Source organism: Acomys minous, assembly GCF_964271855.1.
Source record: "Acomys minous genome assembly, chromosome: 5".
Classification (NCBI taxonomy): Eukaryota; Metazoa; Chordata; class Mammalia; order Rodentia; family Muridae; genus Acomys; species Acomys minous.
In genome coordinates, this window is record NC_140494.1 from 12,185,971 (window position 1) to 12,207,052 (window position 21,082).

At 42.9% G+C, this 21,082-nt stretch overlaps 1 protein-coding gene across 30 annotated transcripts in view; it reads left to right on the top strand.

The window, feature by feature from the left end:
* Positions 1-16,117, top strand: part of CELF2 (CUGBP Elav-like family member 2) — an 823,768-nt gene extending 807,651 nt beyond the window's left edge. For 11 of the 30 annotated variants that reach the window (XM_084783998.1, XM_084784014.1, XM_084784018.1 and 8 more), the window contains 4 exons: positions 3,431-3,628; positions 7,931-8,074; positions 10,765-10,936; positions 12,316-16,117. In XM_084783998.1, the coding sequence (XP_084640124.1) occupies positions 3,431-3,628; positions 7,931-8,074; positions 10,765-10,892 (470 nt within the window). In that variant the 3' untranslated portion in view covers positions 10,893-10,936; positions 12,316-16,117. The remainder of the gene's footprint in view (positions 1-3,430; positions 3,629-7,930; positions 8,075-10,764; positions 10,937-12,315) is intronic. The other 19 variants (XM_084784019.1, XM_084783992.1, XM_084784001.1 and 16 more) reach the window with 3 other exon arrangements.
* Positions 16,118-21,082: the final 4,965 nt, after the last annotated feature.

A 21,082-nucleotide genomic window follows, 5' to 3' on the forward strand; every position in this document is an offset into this window, starting at 1 on the left:
TTTACCTTATATATTAATGAGTGAAACTTAAAACAAAAACAAACATCTACAGCTCTCTAAAGTCAGAAATCAACAAGATAAAAAGAATGTGACTCAGTTGGGGCTTGCATCTGGAGAGTTTGAAGATTCCATTGTTGTATTTGATACATTAATATCTAAATTAAGATGGAAACTGCTTTGTGCAGATATAGCTACCCAAGAACCTCTCTCTGCTTGGTTATTTCTAAATGTAAGTGAAATGTATCCTTGTTTAAACTGTGTGATTCTCCACGTGGCTTATAAACACTTGGTGAAGAGTGATTTTGAAATTCTTTTATGTGGATAAAAGAAGAGAGGATTTAAGCACATTACTCTAGCCTACATTGCTCTTTATTTACATTGTAGATCATTGTTTTAAGCTGTCTGCTAGCAGTTTGTGAAGATGATGTCATTTCATACAAGAGCACAACCCAAACACATTTGCATCTGTGACTTTACCAGCATAGGCATACATGGAAGTACAGCTAACTGCATTCCTAGCCATCTGCCCTAATTCCAGTTGCTTTCCCCTCATCCCTGTTTGTTATCTTGTAGCTTAGCAGGCTACACCTCATCTGTGCAAAGGAAAACGGACCTCAGTCAGTAGGTCATTCTAATACATTCCTTACTTTCTCTTTCTTTTTTATGTAATCTATATCACCTAGAAGAGTGGCTTACAAATAAATGCAGCCTGCTTATGGTACACTCCTTCTAGTTCTGCTTAGTACCATCTCCACAGTGCTCACAAAAATAATTGCTCATATTTGTGGGTGTGTCTGTCATTTAACTAATTTAGGTCTGTGAGTGAAGATCTCTGAAGAGTCATTAAATGTAAAACATTTAATAGTCTGGTGACATACAAGCTATATTGTCAGGCCAACTACCTAGACCTCCCTTACAGACATTTGTCACACCTATCACTGTATCCAGCTTGCTTTGTCCAAATAGCATGCATGAGAACGTCAGTGAATAGGGGAAATAATTGATTCATTCAACTTTCTCAAAGAAAAGCCTTAGTCTTTTAAATGGAAGCATTTTATTCAGCTAAACTTTCTTCAAACCTCTGCCTTTATTGTCCAAGGCTTTTAGAGGTAATCAGATGCTGAGCTGACCTGAACTTTGAAACCATCATTAGTTAACTAGAAGAACATCAGATAATCATAATTGGTCTCGGAAGTTGAACAACAACAACTCCTCCTCCCCCCCCTCCTCCTCTTCCTCTTCCTCCTCTACATATGTTTCCATGTGATCCTTTACCTGTTACTGCCTGAATTTGGCCAACCCATAGCCTCCAAATTTTCCAAGATAATATAAATATTCCCAATGCATCTAGGTTTGAAAGACCATGCTCTCCCCTCTTAATCTTTATTCAAAAGATTTATATCATAGAAGAGGGAAGCTTTAGGCTGGGAAGACCAAGCTGTCCCACAGGCCTGTATCTGCACAGGTTCCTGACCAGTTCCCCACACCTTGGCATCTGTATTCCATCTACTTCACGCCTCCCTGTAACCGCCTCCAAGCACATAAAGCCAGGAGTTGTCTGTCACACACATAGCAGCAGTAGAAGCAAGCAGAGCTTCCAGAAAGTAGGTCTTGCTTAGAGTATGGTCTAAGAACATAACCGCCATGGCAGAATACTACCCAGAAGGACAGAGGACACAGCTGCAATGTTGCTTGGTGGACTGCTTCTGTTTTAAGAGGTGGAAAATTACAAAATGGGAGAACGTAAGTAGGGTCCTTGTATGGGACTTATGTGACAATGTATGGAAATTCCACGGCCCTTATCTGACAAGCTATGGTAGAGTGGCAGGTAGATTTGGAGATATTCATTAGAGTGAACTTTAGGTCTCAGCATAGCCATGTCAAGCAGCTGGGCTACGCAGAGTTCCAAAGGCTGCTGTGCGTACATGAAACCATACACTCTGGGGTAGAGGGCAAATCATGTTCCTTCCAGAATTCCCTCCTATAAAGGAAATGAGTTCACAACTGATGCCCTGAATTCCTAATGCCTGTTGTGGGACTAAAAGAAACACTCCAGTGGTTCCAATGTGTCCGATACACTCCTTTGGCCCTCTCAGAAGTATCACACACATGCTGAACAGTAAGAATAAACATAACCAAACGGGAAAAAAGAGAATTACTCTCTAGCCCTTTGGCAGCCACAACAATAGGGCTGAGTGGGAAGGAACGACAGTAAGGTAAACGTGAGTAACTTGTGTCTGAGGGGTAATGTGGAGTAATTAGGAGGACAGCCATTCTCTAAGCTCTTTCACAGTGCTTATTCTAACAGCATTGTTATCCAAGTTTCATAAGCAGATATGGTGCAAATGGGACATCTCCCACTTCCTGTCCTTCCTGAGGACTGCAAGTGGTGACATTAATGGGACTGTTAACTGCTTCCGGTACTTGATTTCTCCTCATAATTTTCAAGCATCTCATAGTAGCTATCCTCCATTGCCATCAAGATTAGCATTATGTCCAGTAAGTTCATCTTAGAAACAAATCTTTTTTAAAGGCTTTTTAATCAAAAAAGAAGCCGAAGGCAATTGTGTTGTTGCCTGTTCCATTTCCTGAGTTCATTGTTTGTTTTGACTCTGTATTCAAGGAAAATGTCACAGTCAGCAGCCAGAATAAAGCATCGAGGATACAAGGACAAAATCACACATTGGTCTTCATCCAGATCCCTCAGGCTGCTGTCAGAATCCAGCTTATAGGCAATGTCACTCTGGTTCACTAGAAAACATGACACTGATTTTTGTCTCTGTGTGTGTGCCTTCCATAGGGTGTCAGTAGCTTGAGGTGTCCTGTTCCGCAACTCTGAGCCAGCTGGGCTAAGTATTCCTGAGGCCCCAATACCTCACAACACCCTTTGACTGTTTAGAGAAGTCAAGTAGATGGCACTGCTGACTCAGCCTGCTCTGCCACTTCCTCATCACACAGCTTGAGTGGAAAGGGTTTCTCAGGACCCCGAGCTTCCTGAACCACCCACGGCCCCTAAGAGCCTATCGGCATACATATGTGTTAGGCCTCAGCCACTAAGGTTTGAGTTGGGTTGGCTTTGAGTTTCCTTTTCTTTTACATGCTTCTACAATCTAAGAAGCAGAGGTGTATATTTCAAAAAGATACCAGTGGTACTTGCCAGCAGCATACTGCATGGAGTGGGTCTGTCTGACTATAGGGCCTCACTGGCGAAGGGAGGGAGAGTTATCATTGCTTAATTCTTTTTTTTTTCTCCACATTATTGTGATTTATTTCTTCATATGTATTGTTTGTTGACTTTCTGTTGGTTTAATTAGTGTGCGAGCTGCATGCACTTGCTGTTGTACTGTGTCAAATGATTCTCCGCCTTCCTTTGGAAAGCACTAATGAATAAGTGCTATTTCTCTTCTCTATTGTTGGGTTTTTTGTAAAGTTGCTCAAATGCTCTCAGGTATGGCGGCTCTGAATGGAGGACTTGGCGCCACAGGCTTGACGAATGGCACGGCTGGCACCATGGACGCCCTCACCCAGGCCTACTCAGGAATTCAGCAGTATGCGGCAGCTGCACTGCCCACTTTATACAGCCAGAGCCTGCTGCAACAGCAGAGTGCTGCAGGCAGCCAGAAGGAAGGTAGGTATCTATCTGCACCCCAGGGCCTGGCGGTGCCAGCCAGACCTGCATTTGCCTTGAGAGCATGCCTAGAAGGTGCTAGTTTGAGCCAGAGTCTTAAACCACCTGCCTAATTTCTAGTATTCGTGTTAAAAGAAAAGACTCAAGCATATGGCCTTTATCACAGGCTTCTGTTGATCTTTTCCCCCCAGTTTTTCACTTATCCCTGAAGAAGTTCTCATCCATCACGTGTTTACAGGAAATTATTTACTAGTTGTTACCATGAGAACTGCCTAGAACATCCTCTCCCCAGTTAGCATGAGCAGTCGGTCTCTCCCCTCACATAGACACGCCTCAGTGAGAGGGTACCATTTGATCAGGTTGGTGTGGGGAGGGGCGTCTCTCAGTTCCCCAGGGTCTTGGTGTCCACCTGCAGCCTGTCAGTCCACAATAGTGAAACTACAGCTAGCTAGAGATGACTTAGTCTATAGGGGAGGATGTCTTCTGGGGAAGGAAGGGGGTGATGGAATGCCTAGGTGCACTGCCAATGAGGCAGGATACATTTCAGAAGGCTAATACTAAGAATAAATCAAAGCTAATTATAAAATGGTTAATTACCTGCTCCAAATAAGGATTGTTTATCCTTTTGATTCTTTTGCTTTATTGGTTGGTTGGTTGGTTGGTTGACATAGGGTCTCACCTACAGCCCAGGCTGCCCTTCACTTTGTGCCAGTGTCCACCTCCCTGGTACTATTACAGTGGTACACTACCATGCTCAATTGCTTTAATTTCTTTACTAGCTGACATTGCTTTAAAGCAGTCAGCAATATGCTGTTTCCTTTCTGACTTGTTCAGAATATGGAAAAGGCAAATCAGAGAAGAATTTTTGTTTTTCTCTTTCCTTCCCTTTTACCCTCACTCCGTAGTTACAAACTGCTTTTGCTTGGATATTAATGTAGAGTCTGGTAATCTGTAAGTGGTATCATAGTTTTACTCTGCAAAGATAGGATTTTTTAAGGAGATACAACTTAAAAGTTTAAAAAAAATAAAACAAATTTTCCTTTGACAAAGAGCATAGAGATCTTGAAAAACAGAAAAAAATAAATGAAAGCTAAGTTATCTCTCGTTGCTTCAACCCTCCCTCTCTTTCCTCTCAGCTGTGACATCTTTTGTAGGTTTCTAAGCATGCAGAGCTGCTTGGACAACTGTGTCTCACTGGGTTTGGAAGGGGCCCCACTTTATGAACACCACAGGTCTTCCCTAAGAAAGCCTGCCTTTGTTTAGTCCCTGTAGGGTCAGGAGAAGAGAGAGCCACGGTGAGAAGTAGGTGCCATAGGAGGCAAACCTGTCAAATAACAAAGCTAACTCCTCTAAATGGTTCCAGAGACTGCTGGTCCTCCCCAGCATCCAGCATGGCTTTATAGGACAAGATAACTTGTGTCACTCAGACATAACTGCTACCAAAAGATAAAAAAAAAAAAATCAGTGACTAAAGACCGGACCCCCAAAGAACACTTTTCTGCATGACTTCCCCTCTACCCACTGCCCTAAGGTGCTTGTCTTTGACTAATAAGGACCAGAAGTCATGATCGCCAAGCCCTGACTCTAATTTAGGGATGCTGAGTACCAGTGATATGCATTAGGGCTCTTTATTTTTGGCACCAGTCATAGCTTTTGGTTTACTCATTTCATTGGTTTTCTTTGTTCATGCCTGCCCCCAGCTCTGTCTTTTACTCTCAAACCTCTCTCTTGACCATCTTCTCACCCAATTAATATATTCAAGGATATTATCTATCTGCCATTAGCTTAAGTAAAATATACTTTAAAATGCAAATTATAGCAAGAAGGGGGCGGACCAACTTTCAGATTCCCCAATCTACAGTTGTGTCCTTGTACTGACCTTTAGTCAGAGCTGAAATGTACCCTCAAGTGTTTAGTAGGCAAGGACTCTGGTGTATTTTCCACCACAGGAAAACACGAGCCATTTAGATTTGGAAAAAAAATGATGTAAATTAATGTTTCCATGGCTAAATTTTGTGAAGAATTATAGCATTCCTACAGATGTAAATATCAGGAAAGTTCCATCACCTTTCATGCCATTGTGAACCTCGTCTGATACCTCTCATACATCCCCATCTCCCTCCCTTTACAGGAGGCAAGTTTCATACATACAAGTAGTTGGGGCCCCTGGTACCCAGCAAGAGGCCAATTGGCACTGGTGATTTAGTGTAGCTTTGTTCTAGCAAATAGATGCCTCTGGGCCTCAGGAGTTCTGTGCTACATCGGGCACCCTGTGAGAAATACACAACACAACCACCCGCCTGTAGGGACCAGGGATATAGCACAACTGCCAGTGAAGGCATGCTAGGAGAAAGTGCACAGTCAAAGGGTGAGTTGTGAATAGGCTTTTATTACTTTCAGAGGTTTAGGATTGTGTGTGTGTATGTATGTGTGTGTGAATTTTTGATGATTTTTGGTATCAGCTGCATCAGTTATAAACAGTGAATGTTTTTCTATATGAAGCTTTTTTCTCACTTTGGGGGGGTTAAAAGGTCAAAATGCTTCTTGATAAAGGGATATCTCAAAGGAGGGGGGGTCAAGAAGATGTTGCAATTAGTCCCTGGGAAATAATAAACAAAAGGACCAATAACTCTATTTGTCTGTCTCAATGTTTGCAGTTTCCCTCTCTCTGGCATGGACATACTCAGAATGTACGTAGCATTCTGGCTTGCCATGATCACTCAGGCACACCTAGTCTGTGCTGTTCATTAAGATTGCACTTACTGCTCAGACTTCAGTAGTAGCAACATTCCTTACAATGCAAATCGGGCCCCATTAATCCTTCTTGAAGCATTCAAATCCTTCGTTTAAAAGGTACATTAAATCTAGAGTACACATGTGATCGGTATACCTATTACTAAAAACACACATGGTACAGTAGCACGTAGCATACCCATTTCCAGCACTTGAGCTTTCACATATATTCATAGTAGGTCTAGAAAACAGTTTCAGGATAACTGTCAACTACAGTTGTCTCCTTTTAAAACATGCTGCCTCCCTTGAGCTGGAATATCGACTTAATCATACAGTCCATGGAATATAGTAATGTGGACTTGTTTGTAAGTAAAGGAAAAATAACTTCATCTCTGTTTCAGTAAAGTCTTGTTATTTAAGACATTTTCTTCATTAATTTCCTGTGGGCAGACAAAGATGTGCCAGTTCGTATATTTCTATAAAGCTCTCATTATCCTCATGCACTCATGCCCACACGCATAGCTGCCACTCCCCACTGTAGGAGTTCCGTAGGGAGGTCACAGGATCCTCGCCCCTGATCTCCACGCGGAACAGGCATGCAAGGTCCCTCCCGTGACAGCCAGGTACAGAAGTCACTTTCACAGTTCTGTGAGTTCTTTTCCTCCCAGCATCCAAGAAGTATCCCAACTTTATCCTCTCTCTGTCAAACGTATCTGGTTCCCTTCTTTTTGTTCTTTCAACTTTCACACAGCTCTTGTGTAGGAGAGTCTTGAGTTCAGTGAAGAACTTGAGAAAGCTAACCTTCCCAGCAGTAGAGCCAAAAAAAAAAATGGGGGACGGGGACTTTTCCATTCTCCCTTGGTTTCTGAGGTTTCCAGGGAAAGGGACGAGCTTTGCTTAACTCAGTCTTGAGAAGCTCTCGCATCCACTGCACTTACCCCCAGAGCTAATTTTCAGAGATATAGAGCCTGTCAAATTGTAAGGCTCTTGCTGCCTTTCCCCCAGTTGTTGACTCCCTCCCAGCCATTCTAATAAAGACGGCTATTACAGCGTGTGTGCACAGATTTGCCGCATCAGAATTGACTGAATAACTATGTAAATGATTGAGAAATCGGAGCAGCAGTAGTGCTGTTGTATTCCTTAGTCTAAACTGCTACAATTTGCTTAGAATGCAAAGAACATTCTCTTCCACTTCAGGAGATTAGTCTACACATAACACACCCAGGAGTAACCTATTCCTAAGTTCTATCCCTGCTCTGCCCACTACACCACCTTCTCCCTCATAGAGACAAGTGCCAGTATGTGCGGCTAAAGTGATCTGGAGATTCCCTGTGGAAAAAGAAGCTGCTTATAGCATGCTCCACTTCCCCACCCGACCCCTGCTGCCAGTTTGAAAATTTCAAAGGACAAGTGTTTTCCTGAAGATCATGCCGGCTTAACGTTATCCATCTGCTCGTTCTTCATAAGAAAAAGCCAAACGACTAGCTACCTGTTACTAAAGTATTCCTAAGCGGCTATGGGGACTAAGACTTGGGGGATACCTTACTCTGATTTTTTCTTCCTCTTTAGGTCCAGAGGGGGCAAACCTCTTTATTTACCACCTTCCACAGGAGTTTGGAGACCAGGACATTCTGCAGATGTTCATGCCCTTTGGAAATGTTATCTCTGCTAAAGTCTTCATTGACAAACAGACCAATCTGAGCAAGTGCTTTGGTATGCAAAAGAAACCTAGCTAAATATTGCAGGTTTCCCAGTCAGGAGTCAGGATAGGGCCTTCCTTATGGTGGTAGCTCCTGACCTTATGGTTTGCATGTGAACAGATTGGGGCAGAGTCCTTTAATCAGAAAAGGGGGAAGAGCCATCCGAAGGGGGCATTCCTTTAGACTGGAGTACTGAAGTATCTTCATACATATCTCATTCTCCTTCATCATAGAGCAGTAGTTGTTTCTTCAAACCCTGGATGGAGCCATGAACGTCTAGTCTGTGCTACTACAGATGAGTACTGCCAACATTCTGCCACTAAGTCCCTACTCCTACAGTTCCAGATAGCTCGCACCCTGTACCAGGGCTTCTTACTCAGTGTCCATACTCAGAAGCAGGGTGTGGCCAGGCTGCTGCCACTACATCTCTATGGACTATGGACAAGCAGTTGGTGTGTCCCATGCTTATAGACAACAGAGCATTATGATGGGCTTAGATTATAGGATTGGCTAGGGCTGGCTGCATCAATAGGCACAGAGCACAGGAATATGTAGATTAACCAAACACTCCAAAATCCCTAGCTGTCTGCCCTTGCAGCCTTTCTGTCCAAAGGGAACAACATCCTTTTAAAACAAACAAACAAACAAACAAACAAAATAACGAAAACTCATGTCCCAATGTTTCTATACCACCAAGGACAGCATTTGTTAAATCAGTGACTTCTTTGTTTTTTCTCCAAAGAAGTTAAGAATCCAGGGTATTCAAAGCCTTGTTTAGCAAGCCCTGGCCCAGTGTGCATCACAGCATTTTGCTGATATCACTCCTACAGTTTAATAAATTATATTGTGGAAGGCAATCCATTTTATAAAATAAATATGGGCTAAAAGAAATAGGAATGTATATGCTACCAAAAAATGTAAGGTAGGGTGGTTCTCAAATAGCCAGAAATTCAAAGTTTATTTGGCTGACTGGTACATAATGTTTTGGTTCCTACAGCTCTGTTGCTAGCTCTTTCATCACCCAAGAAAGCCTACACCTCAGTAGTTAGAAGAATTAATACATCAACCATTTCCAGTGATTGCTTTACCCTAGGAGAAAGCCTGTCAGCCTAAACCCACTGCTCCTCTGCTGTGGGAACTGTAAAGATCCCTTTGTAACAGCTGAGGAGTAACATGAAAACTGGGCTGTATGCATGTGAGAGCTCACTTTTGCACAAGGTTTCCTGTGCAAGGCTTTTATACCAACAATTTTCATAGCTGTATAACTGTTCTAAGTTTATTTGGATACTAAAAGGGACTGGTAGCTAGTAATTTGAGAAAACTTTATCTTGAAAAGAGACGTTATCAGTCCACAAACTACTTAACCAATATGTTCGTGATAATACAAGCTGTAGCTGTGAAAACCAGGGATGTAGTTTCAATTTGTCTTACAAGCTTTGCCTCCGAAGTTTCTCCGTGAGCCAGTCTATGTCTTACACTCCCAGTTTGCTAAGCTGCCTGTCGTAGTAAACCCGTCCTTTCATCCATCTCACTCTTGGCCCATTTCCATTCTCTAATCATCTTGCCACCTCTACCTAAGAGACCCCTAGAGAAGGAGAGGTCACGTCAGAGTGCAAGGCTTGGTTTGAGAGTACTTCTACTGGGAATTAGTCACTGAGAATGTAAACAAGCATTTTTGCAGCACAGCCTCCCTATGAAAAGCTGCCCTGCTTTACCCATCTGTCCACTTTTCTCAGCTGAGAACTCTACTCTAAAGGATGTCTATGTCCTCTGCTCCCTCCACTGGTTTGTAAAAGAATTTTCTCTTTAGTTTTAAACCTTCATAGTAGTAGAGAGCTGAAATTCTAGAATCTTCCAAATTGCTGATGTTTGGAAGTGAAATTCAATCAATGGAATAGCTTCCTGCTGCCACTCAAAGTCGTGAATGCATAAGTCACCTCTTGCCTCAGTGTGAACCAGGATATGCCTGGACTCCTGACTTGCCTCCCACTCCGTTGTTAAAACAAACTCTTTAAAACCAGAATTCTTTCCTCCTGAATCTTTGTGGAATATCATTTGTTCTTTTCAAAAACAGGCATGACCTCTCTCTTCTGATGGTGGCTTCTTGTTGAAGACACAACTAACTGGGATGTGTTGAGACTGTTATTAAGCCCGAGAAAGAGAGAAAGGCATGTTGCCTTTCCCTAGGTTTGTCTGAACAGTAATTCCAAAATGTTAAGAAGCTAGTATACATTATTCTAATTCAGTTAATTTGGTGCTTGACTCATCCTAAGCAACCCGGCACAGACTTTCTGTGAATTTACATATATTCATAGTACATACACAGTACTTCTGCTCCTCTGAGGATTCTTTCCAAAGGATCATTGAGGGGCGGGGAGGTGCCGGGAGGCAGTAAAACAAACTTCAAAGCACTAAATAGAGGGACAAGTTCACTAGAGCAACTTTGCTTTTGTCTTGTGGGGAGGGCTTTTGTCCTACATGGAGAATTTGTCGTCCAACTAGTCTTTGGCCAGAGGGCATTTCCACTGCTGTCCACAGACATGCACTGTGCATGCATGGAACAGCATAAACCTATCAGACCCCGGGACGGGCACCTCTGAGCATTGCAGTCACACTCTGCTGGCCAGCGCGGCCAGTGCCATTTTCTGCCTGGCTCCCCCTTCACCCTGACCTCCCTACCTCTTTCCGCTTTTTGTTTTCCAGGTTTTGTTAGCTATGACAATCCAGTCTCTGCACAAGCTGCAATCCAGGCTATGAACGGCTTTCAGATCGGCATGAAACGCTTGAAGGTGCAGCTGAAGCGCTCCAAAAACGACAGCAAACCTTACTGATCCTAACCCCAGAAGCTCCCTGCTCTTATTTTAGCTTTCTTAGGGTAAGTCCCACAAGCCAGCCTGTTCTCAACAGGGAAGGCAGAGGAGGGACCACAATGCCAACTTTTACCAAGAGAGACGGTTATTTTTACAATAAGGCCTCCATTTCTTCCACTCATGCCCCAGCAAATCTGCCATAATTAAAACCTGGGCTACCTTGTTTATATTGAGCAAATCCCTCCTCCAGTTGTGCCACTGTATTCTCCTTTGTTTTGCGATTTGAATATCCTTATTCCTTTGGAAAAATTTTTTGTTTTGCTTTTTTTTTTTAAAAGAAAAACATATAAAGAAATAAATGACATCTTGAGAATTTAAAAGGCAAGCAAACACTAATGTGCAATTCTAACTCTGAAACCACTGGTGCCCCAAGAGCACTGCCTGGAGAGCTCTCCCCTCCTTGCCCGCCTGCCCGCCCGCTCCTCGAGGGGCCCCACGGTTAGAGGTAACGTGGTGGCCTAGCAGAGAGAGAAGCCAGGAGACGCACTTAAAACTCCACAAAACATCCTCCCACTACATTGGTTTGTTTTAATATAAGTAGGATTTTATTTTAGGGTTCAAAGAAACATGACATTTATTGGTCAGATTATTACACTGGTTGTCTATTTTGTTATTGTTTTATTTTTGTTTTTAGAAAGGATTAATGTAAAAAAAAAGATTTAGAGATCTGTTTCTTAAAGCTACAGGGTTTAAAAATAAAATAAAAATGAGTGAAAATACTTGATGTTTCTTGAAAGATAAATTTAATAATAAATAAATACATAAATAATACATAAATAAAAAAGAAAGCCACAGGCCTGTAAATTTTATTTGTAAAAAAAAAAACATTTCTATTTTTATACAAAATTTTTACTGCCTCAGAAATAATGGAAGTTATTTATTGCCTATTGTTAACTTATTGGGTACCTAAAGAGCAGTTCTCTGTCTAGCTAGAACCTTCTGAAGTAGTCTCTAGAGGAATTGTTCTAGGAATGGGCTTTTTTTCACCGTTGAACCCTAGACCTAAAGTTCATGCTTTATCCTCTTGTTGTTTGTATCTGTCTGATTATTTTGTTCGTAATTTCCATGATCTAGTTTACAATTCAGTTGTCTTGACTTCCCCATTTGTCACCTCTGTTCAGACTGGACCCTCGCCTCTGTCCCTCCCTAGTCCTTCACCCCAGAACACCCAGAATCCATCCCCTCTCACTCTCCAGATGGATTCTCTTGGGGTTTCATTGTGCTGTGGAAAAAGAGTGTAAGAAATGCAAATTATGTGAATGGCTCATAGACTCTCTGAAGACCTAAGATTTGCATTAGTTTTTCTCCTGCACCCTTAAAAGTGATTTTGTTGCTGCTGCGTAGATTCTGTGTAACTTTTTACTCTTCCTTGTTTTTTCCCTAGACATCTTCATGCCCGTTAGTTCATCGTTTGCCTAGCATGTCCCTGTGGCGTCTCAAAAAAAAAAGTTTCATCGTCCCGTCATTGTTTCTGATGTCTTTCTGACCTCACATCATATTTGGTTCTCCTACTGACCTTTGATCTAGTTTTGACCTTTGAAATTTGCATGTGACCTCATCTAGCTATGAATTCTGGGAAGTCAATGTGAAAAACATTGCTGCATTCATGCAAGACTGAAATTATTAGACAAATTATAGAAAAAAAAACCTGTGGCAAAAATGTTTCTTTCTTATTTTTTTTTTCTTTTCATAAAACAGACTTGAAAGTATTACACAGGGATTGGCATTCTGCCCGGTCACTGGTGACAATAGCAATATGTGTCCAGGGACACAGAATGTTGGTTTCTAACAGACTACTTCCAAAAACAGTTTGAGAAAAAAAAAACTGTCTGATTTTAAGTCTCTAGAGGTCTGTAATAGTTTTTACATTTTTCAGGCAGTGTAAAGTTTTTTGATAAGGCCATTTTAGGTGGCTCACTTTCTCATTAAGATATATATATAGAACCACTTTTTGTAGATTAGTATAAGAAAAATATTTACCCTGTTTTGGGGCAAATGCTACCTATTTGTGTCACCTTTTGCTGAACTGACTCACAGTTAGACAATCCATGGTTTAATGCACATGAAATTACCTATATTTTATACTGTTCCAATGTACAGGAGAAAGGTTACTGTAAACTGCGTCATGTTGGTGCTTCTGTGGATTAAAGTTGTGGTCTCATCATGAGTCTTAAGGTCTTAATGTTATTTGTTGATAAGACAAGCTTAGAATTGGTTTACTTAAAACAAAAAAGAATTTCAAAAAAAAAAGTTGTTTGCTTAAAAAAAAATTTCATGTGAGAGAAAAAAAAACTATTCCAGAATAAGTTTTGTGTTGGCTTGAGAAGCATTGATGTCACTTTTTTTTTATTGTGGACTATTAGATGTGTTTGTGTTCAGCAAAATGTGATCTGTTTTGTTTTTTCTTTTAAAGAAAAAAAGTGAAAACTATATAGTGCCAAATTCCAAAGGTACTTCCTTCCTAGAGCTTCGGTGTGTTTCTTGTGAGAAGTAATTTGATAACATGGGTATTTTATTATGTGTTTTGTATAAATCCCTAATATTTAAAAAAAAAAAAGGTTACAAAGTTTGTTAACTTGCTATTCTGTGGTCTTGTTGCCTGAAATTGTTATTGTTTGTTACTTCTCTATGCTGTTTTTTGTAAGACATTGTACAAGTGCCCATGTGTCACTTTTCTAAGCCTCCGCATCCGTGCTGTGAAGGCAGCCCTCACGGTGTATCTTCATAATATCTGGGGACCTCTAAGGTGAGAAAGTTTTGAACTTTTAACCCTTTCTACCCAGAGCTATCTGGAATGTTGGTGACTTTATGCTGTCATCCTTGGGTTTGTTTTGGGGTGTTTCTGGTTTGGAATTTTTCCCATCTGTATCTTCTGAGTTCTTTTTGTTCCTTGAGACCCCAAAAATTCATGTCTTTTTTCTATACAATTTTTTAATTTTCTTTTTTCCCCCTCATTCCTATTGTCCTATGTTCCTTTAGTTTAAGTTTAAAAGATTGAGTAAACCCTGTGAAGGTAAAAATAGATAAATTTAGCCCTACATAAACCCTAATGGCAATGTTTGCTTTTTGAGATCGGGTTTCAAGGTATGTCCTAGTGTCCAATATTTTCATACGCCCTGGAGTTAGTGGTCCAGTCTTTCAAGGAATTTTGCTTTTGTTTCTTAAATACGCTTAAGTGATGCTGAGTCAGCCATTATGCTAGGGATTCTCAGACCCCAGCTGACACCTGCGTATGCAAGGTGCCTGCATGAAAGCCTCCACCCTTCCATGCCGCTCTGGTTTTCTAGGGTGTTCTGATCTTTTACAGGGACTGGCCATGTTAGAGGAGCTCAGCTCTGCTCTTCACCACAGTTACTAACCAAATACTAGGACTAGCTCCTGCTGCCACTTTTTCAAGTGCCATATTCCTCTGAGTCTGGCTTCTTATGAACAGATGTCTTGTTTTGACAGACCCTAATGTCATCTGTACAGTCCCAGCACACACCCAGTCTCTGGGAAAGCATACCCTGCAAGCTTCTGGTCTCAGCCTCCTTTCCTCCTCACCCACCCCACTTGGTTTAATGTGTGTGTGTGAGTGTGATAGCCCTGAGACGGAAAGGATTAGCCTCTCACAATGCAAAAAAACAGAGTTTCCTCCTTACAGCACGTGCACTTCCAGTGACATGACTCGTGTTACCCCACACCTGTTTACTACTGCCGGGGCCTTCCTTCATCCTTGAGGGCTATTTTGTACTTTCTGCAGCACTCAGCTTAATAACAAAGTGACCACACACATTCTCAGTCTCTTCTGTATGGTGGTGTGTAGGTACACATAGAAACACAAGAGAATACCAGTTGTATTTCATAGACCATCTCATCCAGAGTCTATTCATTTATCAGTGACATAAATCTCAAAAAAAAAAATCTGACTTTTTTTCTCCCATGGAAGCAAACTGCCCTCCTTCCTCTTAGCCCACCTGCAGTCCCCCCACCCCCACCCCCACCCCCACCCCTGCAGAGGCTCGGGCCAGGCAGGCACTTTCTGTTGAGTGTTTGATTTTGCAGGCAACCAAGACAGTACATTGAGGGGGAGGTTTTTTGGTTTTGCATGTTTCATTGTTAGAAAGATAACCTTCCTCAGAGACAAACTGCCCTTTATCTCTCAATATCAAACGGAAAAAGCTGCAAGGGTGCACAGGGCCTGTTTCCGAAAGACAAAACACAGGGAAACTGCATTTTAAAAAATCAAGTGTAGAGCATAATGTTTCAAAACTCACTCAGAGAACTCTGATCAGATGGCGCCTCCAAGGTGTAACAAGTTCATCTTTCTTTCACCGCAGGGTTCTAGGTCTTTGGCTTGTGCAACTATGGAATCATTTACTGTTTCTGTTTTTATTATCTTAAGTGCTAATTAAAAAAAATAAAACTTAAAAAAATGTAGTTTCATTACCTTTTGAATAATGTCATACAAAAAATGTATTTGTGTTTTTGTGCTGTGGGAATTGTTGTTTGTAGATTAATAATACCATTTTGTTTAGAATTAAAAAATAGTTTTTAAATATTGTCTGAGAAAAGCCAAAGTTAATGCAACCTAGTGGAAACTGTAAGACCATTTGAGTATTGTTTGTTTTATTGATGCATTTGGATTTTGTTGTTTGATGGAATTTGAGCCAAAAAACAAAAATGCAGGCTTTCCTATTTCTACAACTGATTGTACTTATGCATTTTGTACCAGTGGGATTTTTTATACTGGAGATTAAAAAAATGGAAATTTTTGTGGCTTACTCTTGTGGGCCCCCTGACAATGACTGATTTCAAGTTTGATTTCTGGTTGATAGAAAGAAAGTTGCTTTTATTTTAAGAATTAAAAACTTTGGCTTGATTTCTTTTTTTCCCTTTGCTTATATCTAGCATTAGAATTTTGTCTTAAAATACAGCGGTAAGTTTCACTTTTTATTCTGTATTGTGCAGTTACACAATAAGATAATTAGATTTAGAAGTACTCAGTCACTTTAAGTGGATAAATGTATTAGTTAAACTTTAGGAGTTTGCTTTTTTGCTGTTTAGATCGAAGTTTTTTCTGACCCTTCTGTCCTCATTGTGAACATAACCGTGTAGTTGAAACAGTCAGACTTATTTTTGTAATGTATGTTATTGTGTGATGCGGTTTTTGCTTCTGTCTCCAATATTAAACCATTTTCCTAATACTTGTTTCTCTCTCTGCGTGTTGTATTGTTGGTAGTCATTCTGTGTTGGTGACGCATCTACACACCTCACTGTTGCACGTATCTGTTTTTTTTCTATATGTTGTGTAAAAAGATACAGTCGATTCCACCTAAGTGAATATCTGATTTGGGAAATGAGTCGCATCCCACCTCTGGCTTACGCACAGCCTACTCCCACTAAGCTCTGCTTGTCCCTGTGATTCGTATGACAACTGCCCACAGGGCTGGACTTGGCAAGGCATTTTATGGTCTTTGGGCCACACACGTTCCTTTCCTCTCCTCTCCCTCATACCCACAGTTCCTGGAGTTCATGCTGTCTCTGCTACAACCTTATGAGAAACAGAAGCAGTAAACCCAGGGCTGCCTCTGTCTGCCTTCAAGTCCCAAGTCCCATGACTACAGGCAGGGTGAGGAAGGGGGGGGTCACCTTTACAAAAGAGGTGGACCCTCAGGGATGGATAAACTAAAACTAGCTTGTCAACAGGGGGTAAAAAGAGCTAAACTGAGGAGTCTGCTGCACTGACCGATGGGTATGTATAGAAGTGCATTTCTAATTAATTTAACCCAGGAGTAGCTTCACTTAACTACAGCTGACAGAAGTGGGAGGACTTCCATGGACTCCAGTGGAGGCTGGACTCAGTGAGGGGGTGGGGCCTCTGCTCAGGTCCTCGCTGTCGGTTTCCAGAGGGGAGCTCATTATGCCATAAGTCCCACACCCCTTCCTACGCGGACACAGCATAGGGACGAGGTTTGCTCTCACTGTCACCCAAGCCCTCATGAGAGAACGGTTCCCACTCCCCCTGCAGTAAAAGCCACCGCCCTCTCTGCTCTGTCTACCTGCCCTCCAAGTTCTCGTCATAGATCCCGTGACTGTCTGTGTCCCCTTCTCTTCTTACCCTTCTGACTTTCTAGTGTGAGCACTGAAAGGTTAGACACAGTGCCTGCGTCAGGCCACCCTGAGCCTGGTGGCATTGAGAGCTCTGGCTGTCCCCCACCCTGGTTTCAGATGGCCCCTCAGGCCCCTGTCCCTCAGTCAGGGCAGGAACCACAGGCCTACCAAGTGGAAGAAAGGCGCCTCTTCCCCTAGGCCGATCACCTCACTGAGAGTAAGTTTCAGAGTCCTAACCCTACACTGATGGAAGCTGATCTCTAGAGACAGCTCTGCTGTCTTTCTCTAGGCCTGGGCCTGGCCAGGCTGCCTCTGAACCGCCACTGCTTCTATAGTGAGAAAAGATGCCTAAAGGTGTGATTTCTCTCCTTTCTTTTCTGGAGGAATGGGCGGGATAAGGGAGGGAAGACCTGGGGAAAAGGATGATAAAATTATTTGCAAGATGTGTTTTTGAAATACAAACATGACCACCATTCAGCATGAGGCATAATGTACACACACAGATAGGCAAAGGGAGTTTCTCCACAGAAGTCACAAAGGCTCCTCCTGTAAGCACTTGGGACTGTAAAGTTGGTCACTGCTTAAATCCACACTCAGTGTTGGTTTTTTTAAAACTCTACGGTGTGCGCAGGTCTGCCTTCCGCCTGTGCAAAGGCTGCCTTGGGAACCCACAGAGCCATCAGCATTCCCTGGCTGCTGGAAGCCATACGCCTGCCAGGCCACAGCAGTGGGGTGTGATCCGCAGGCTCATAGCTAGCAGGCTAGGCAATGCAGTGAACACACGCAGACCGCGCATCGTTCCTGATAAGTGAATAAAACACTGTGGCCAGACAATCAGCTTATTCACTTATCAGGAATCGACTGTTGTACTAACTCACTGTTTTTGTTTTTCATTTCTGTTGTAGTTCACTATTTTTGCTGTGTTCTGTTTTTCCCTCTCATGCTTGGGCAAATTCACTGGGAATATTATCTTCATGTGACCATGAACCGTTTCTATCGAGTGAAAAATGGTATCTTAACAAAATCTATGCACTTGCTATCAGGAACACAATACTGGATGTGTCTTATATATATTGAACTATATAGTACTCGATTTCTTAAATAAAGCTGAAGAAAGGACTCGGTGTAAAGTTAATGTTATTATTTCTCAAAGCAGTGTTTTTAAGGGGTATTGTTCTTTTAAGTTTTGAGTGATATAGGATATTTTTCATTAAAATTATATCATTGTCTTTATGAATTAATATTCAATAAATGGACTTTGGAAACAAAACATAGTGGAGGGGGTAGTTCTTCCAGATGTGTTTTAGCAAGGGCTCGGCAGCCCATCTTTCCAGGGGCTAATATCGTGCCACATTAAGATAAAACAGAAAAATCCCTCCACCTCCAAGGACCACTAGAAAGCGATCCCCATCCTAGCCTAGAAAGCCTTTTGAGTGTGTGGCTTCCTTGGACTCTAAAGAAGGGGACAAAAAAGGAAGGCAGGCCTGACAATAACACTGGTGTGTGTCAGATGAGGTGACACTGAAGCCATACCCTGTGGAGGACAGTGGCAGTTCTATTCAGGGCCACAGAATGAGGGACAACAGAGGGAGCATTTGATCATTCTGGATGAGATGGCAGGATTTCAAAGTCGCTCGTGAGAAGGAGCTGGCCTGTGAGTTCCTAGGCTTAAGCGGGAGGCCTGCTGCTTGGCCCTTTGAGAGAGGATGTTTGAAATTTTTCTACAGGCTTTAAGTTTGAACAGAATGGCATTTCTATTGGATCTCTCCACCTTGGGAGCTTTATGTTAGATTTGCTTTTCTCTCTTATGTATGATTCTAGGAAAAACTAAGTTTCTGCCCGCAAAATGGCAGAGGCCCCTAACCCTTTGTGAGACAGCTCTCACCCCTTGTGAGGGCCAGAAAGAGTGCTGTTACTGAAAACCCACTCATAGGCCAGAGCTCTTCTTCCACTCTCTGCCTCCTCCCACCCCAAATTTCCGACTTGTAAACCTGTCACACACCCCAAAATCAAAGCTGTAGTCAAAGGCCAGAGACAGGTTGTCAGATCAAGGGAGGGACTTGATAGCATGCCCTTGGTGTCACCAGGCTGTCTAAGAAAGAGGGGTAACCTGTGGAAACACTGGTGTGCTGGGTCTGGGCTCAGCCACTGAGAGCTAGCCAGCCAGAAGGTAACGTTCCCTTTTTAAGACTGTATCCAAGGCCATAGGCAGGCGCTATGTGCCTCAGTGGAACAAGAGAAATGCAAGCTAGCACACTATCCTCTCAGTAGGTCTGCAGCCCTGAACCTGGAGTGCTCCATGCCTGGGAATTCAGGATGCACTGCTGGGAGGTCAACTCAGACTGCCAGATGCATTGGCCAAGAGACGCGTCACACACAGGCACTGTGTTCTGCAACTGGCCAGCCACAGCTTAAAGCTGCACATAAGGCTCTCCAAGGTCACTGGAGATGGGGGTCCCCATGTGATGACAGTTCTTCTGTCATGAAGTTGATGTAAAAAGTACAGAAAACATTTAGGCACATTCCCTGGAGAGCCCAGACTACCTCAGTTTGAGGACCAGCTCTCCCGCTAATTACTAATGGTAGCCTGTGTGTGCCTTAATTTCCTCCTTAGGGTGAAACTGTACCTAGTGGGTGTGAGTGTTGTGCAGACTAGCCAAAGCCACACACAGGATGATTGGCTCACAGCATAACTGCTCAGCAAGGCTCACTAATGAATAGCAGTGCACAGTAGAGGCCTGGCCTTCTACCTGCTGTCTTCTCAGCCATCCCTGGACACGGCCCCTATCTTAGGTAACTCAGCCATGGCTGTGACCAGAATCTACAGCCTTTCCATCTGAAAGCCCTGTGCTAACAAGTCCTAGAGCAGACATTCCCCTCCTGAGAAGATATCCAAAGATGACACTGTCCCGTAGAGTCAGCAGGACACACTTATGACCTCAGCCAACAAACCAACACATTATTCTCATGCTGAGGCCCTGTGCACCGCAAATGATGTTTTGTCATCTTTCCCAATAGGAAGGCCTAGCTCTTCCAGTTTGTAGCCAGCACAGGAGAGACAAGGTCACCTGTAAGTCTGCCTCTTACAGGCCTGCAGGTTCCTGAGCAACAGCCAGGCTCGGTCTGCGTGTGATGATATTAGGAAGAGCAAAGGTGGGGCTCGGAGGCACCGGGGACCTGAGTGGCACGCGTCTACACCATCCTTATCTTCACCTCCAGTTTAACAAAAAACACTGTTGTTTCACTTAGTGCCCAGGTCATGTCTCATTGAGAAAACCGACTTTGTTAGTCAAAGCACATGTAAGAAGTTACTGCTTGGCTACACACTGACTGACAGCAGCTCTCCATTACCTGAGCCTTGTAGCAAACATTGCATATGGAGCCTCCCCTCTCCCCATGTTCAGCTTAGTAATACAACACAGCACAACATCCACTAAGCACCAGGTGCTGAATACATGTCGTGTGTGCCTGTCTCCCCAGCAAGATGCATGTGCTCTGAGGGACAGGCCTCTCTCCTCACTGTAGTCACACAGAGCCTGCTGACCATGGAGGCAGGGTAAGAGGATGGGTCAGTGGGCACACTGGGTGGACGCAAGAATGTGGCCAGTCATTTGGCTGGGGCCCCAGCAAAGCATTCCTTATTACGTGGGCAATAACTCAGAAAATTCATGCAGAGAGATGTCTGACTGTGGCATGGGCCGAGGATGGTAGAAACTGGAGACCTCTTGGCAAAAGTCAGGAACCACTTTGGGAGGACTAGGACAGAGGTGGTCATGAGGAAGAATAATTGTGCTTGTGAGGCCCAAATATGCAGGAAGGAACTTCCCACAGAGTTCTTAGGCACTGGGTCCTCAATGGCAGGAGATACCTGTGAGTGGGTCCAAACCACCGTGGTTCTACTGCAGAGCTCTTTTAAGTGACTCTATGCCCTCTCAGGAGAATTTTCTATTCTGAGATGTTCCTTGATATATAATTCTAACAGTTAAGAGAACAGAGGAGCCACCGAAAACTAGGAATGGAGGCAGCTGGTTGTAAGGCCCTCCCAAGAAATAGGTCCT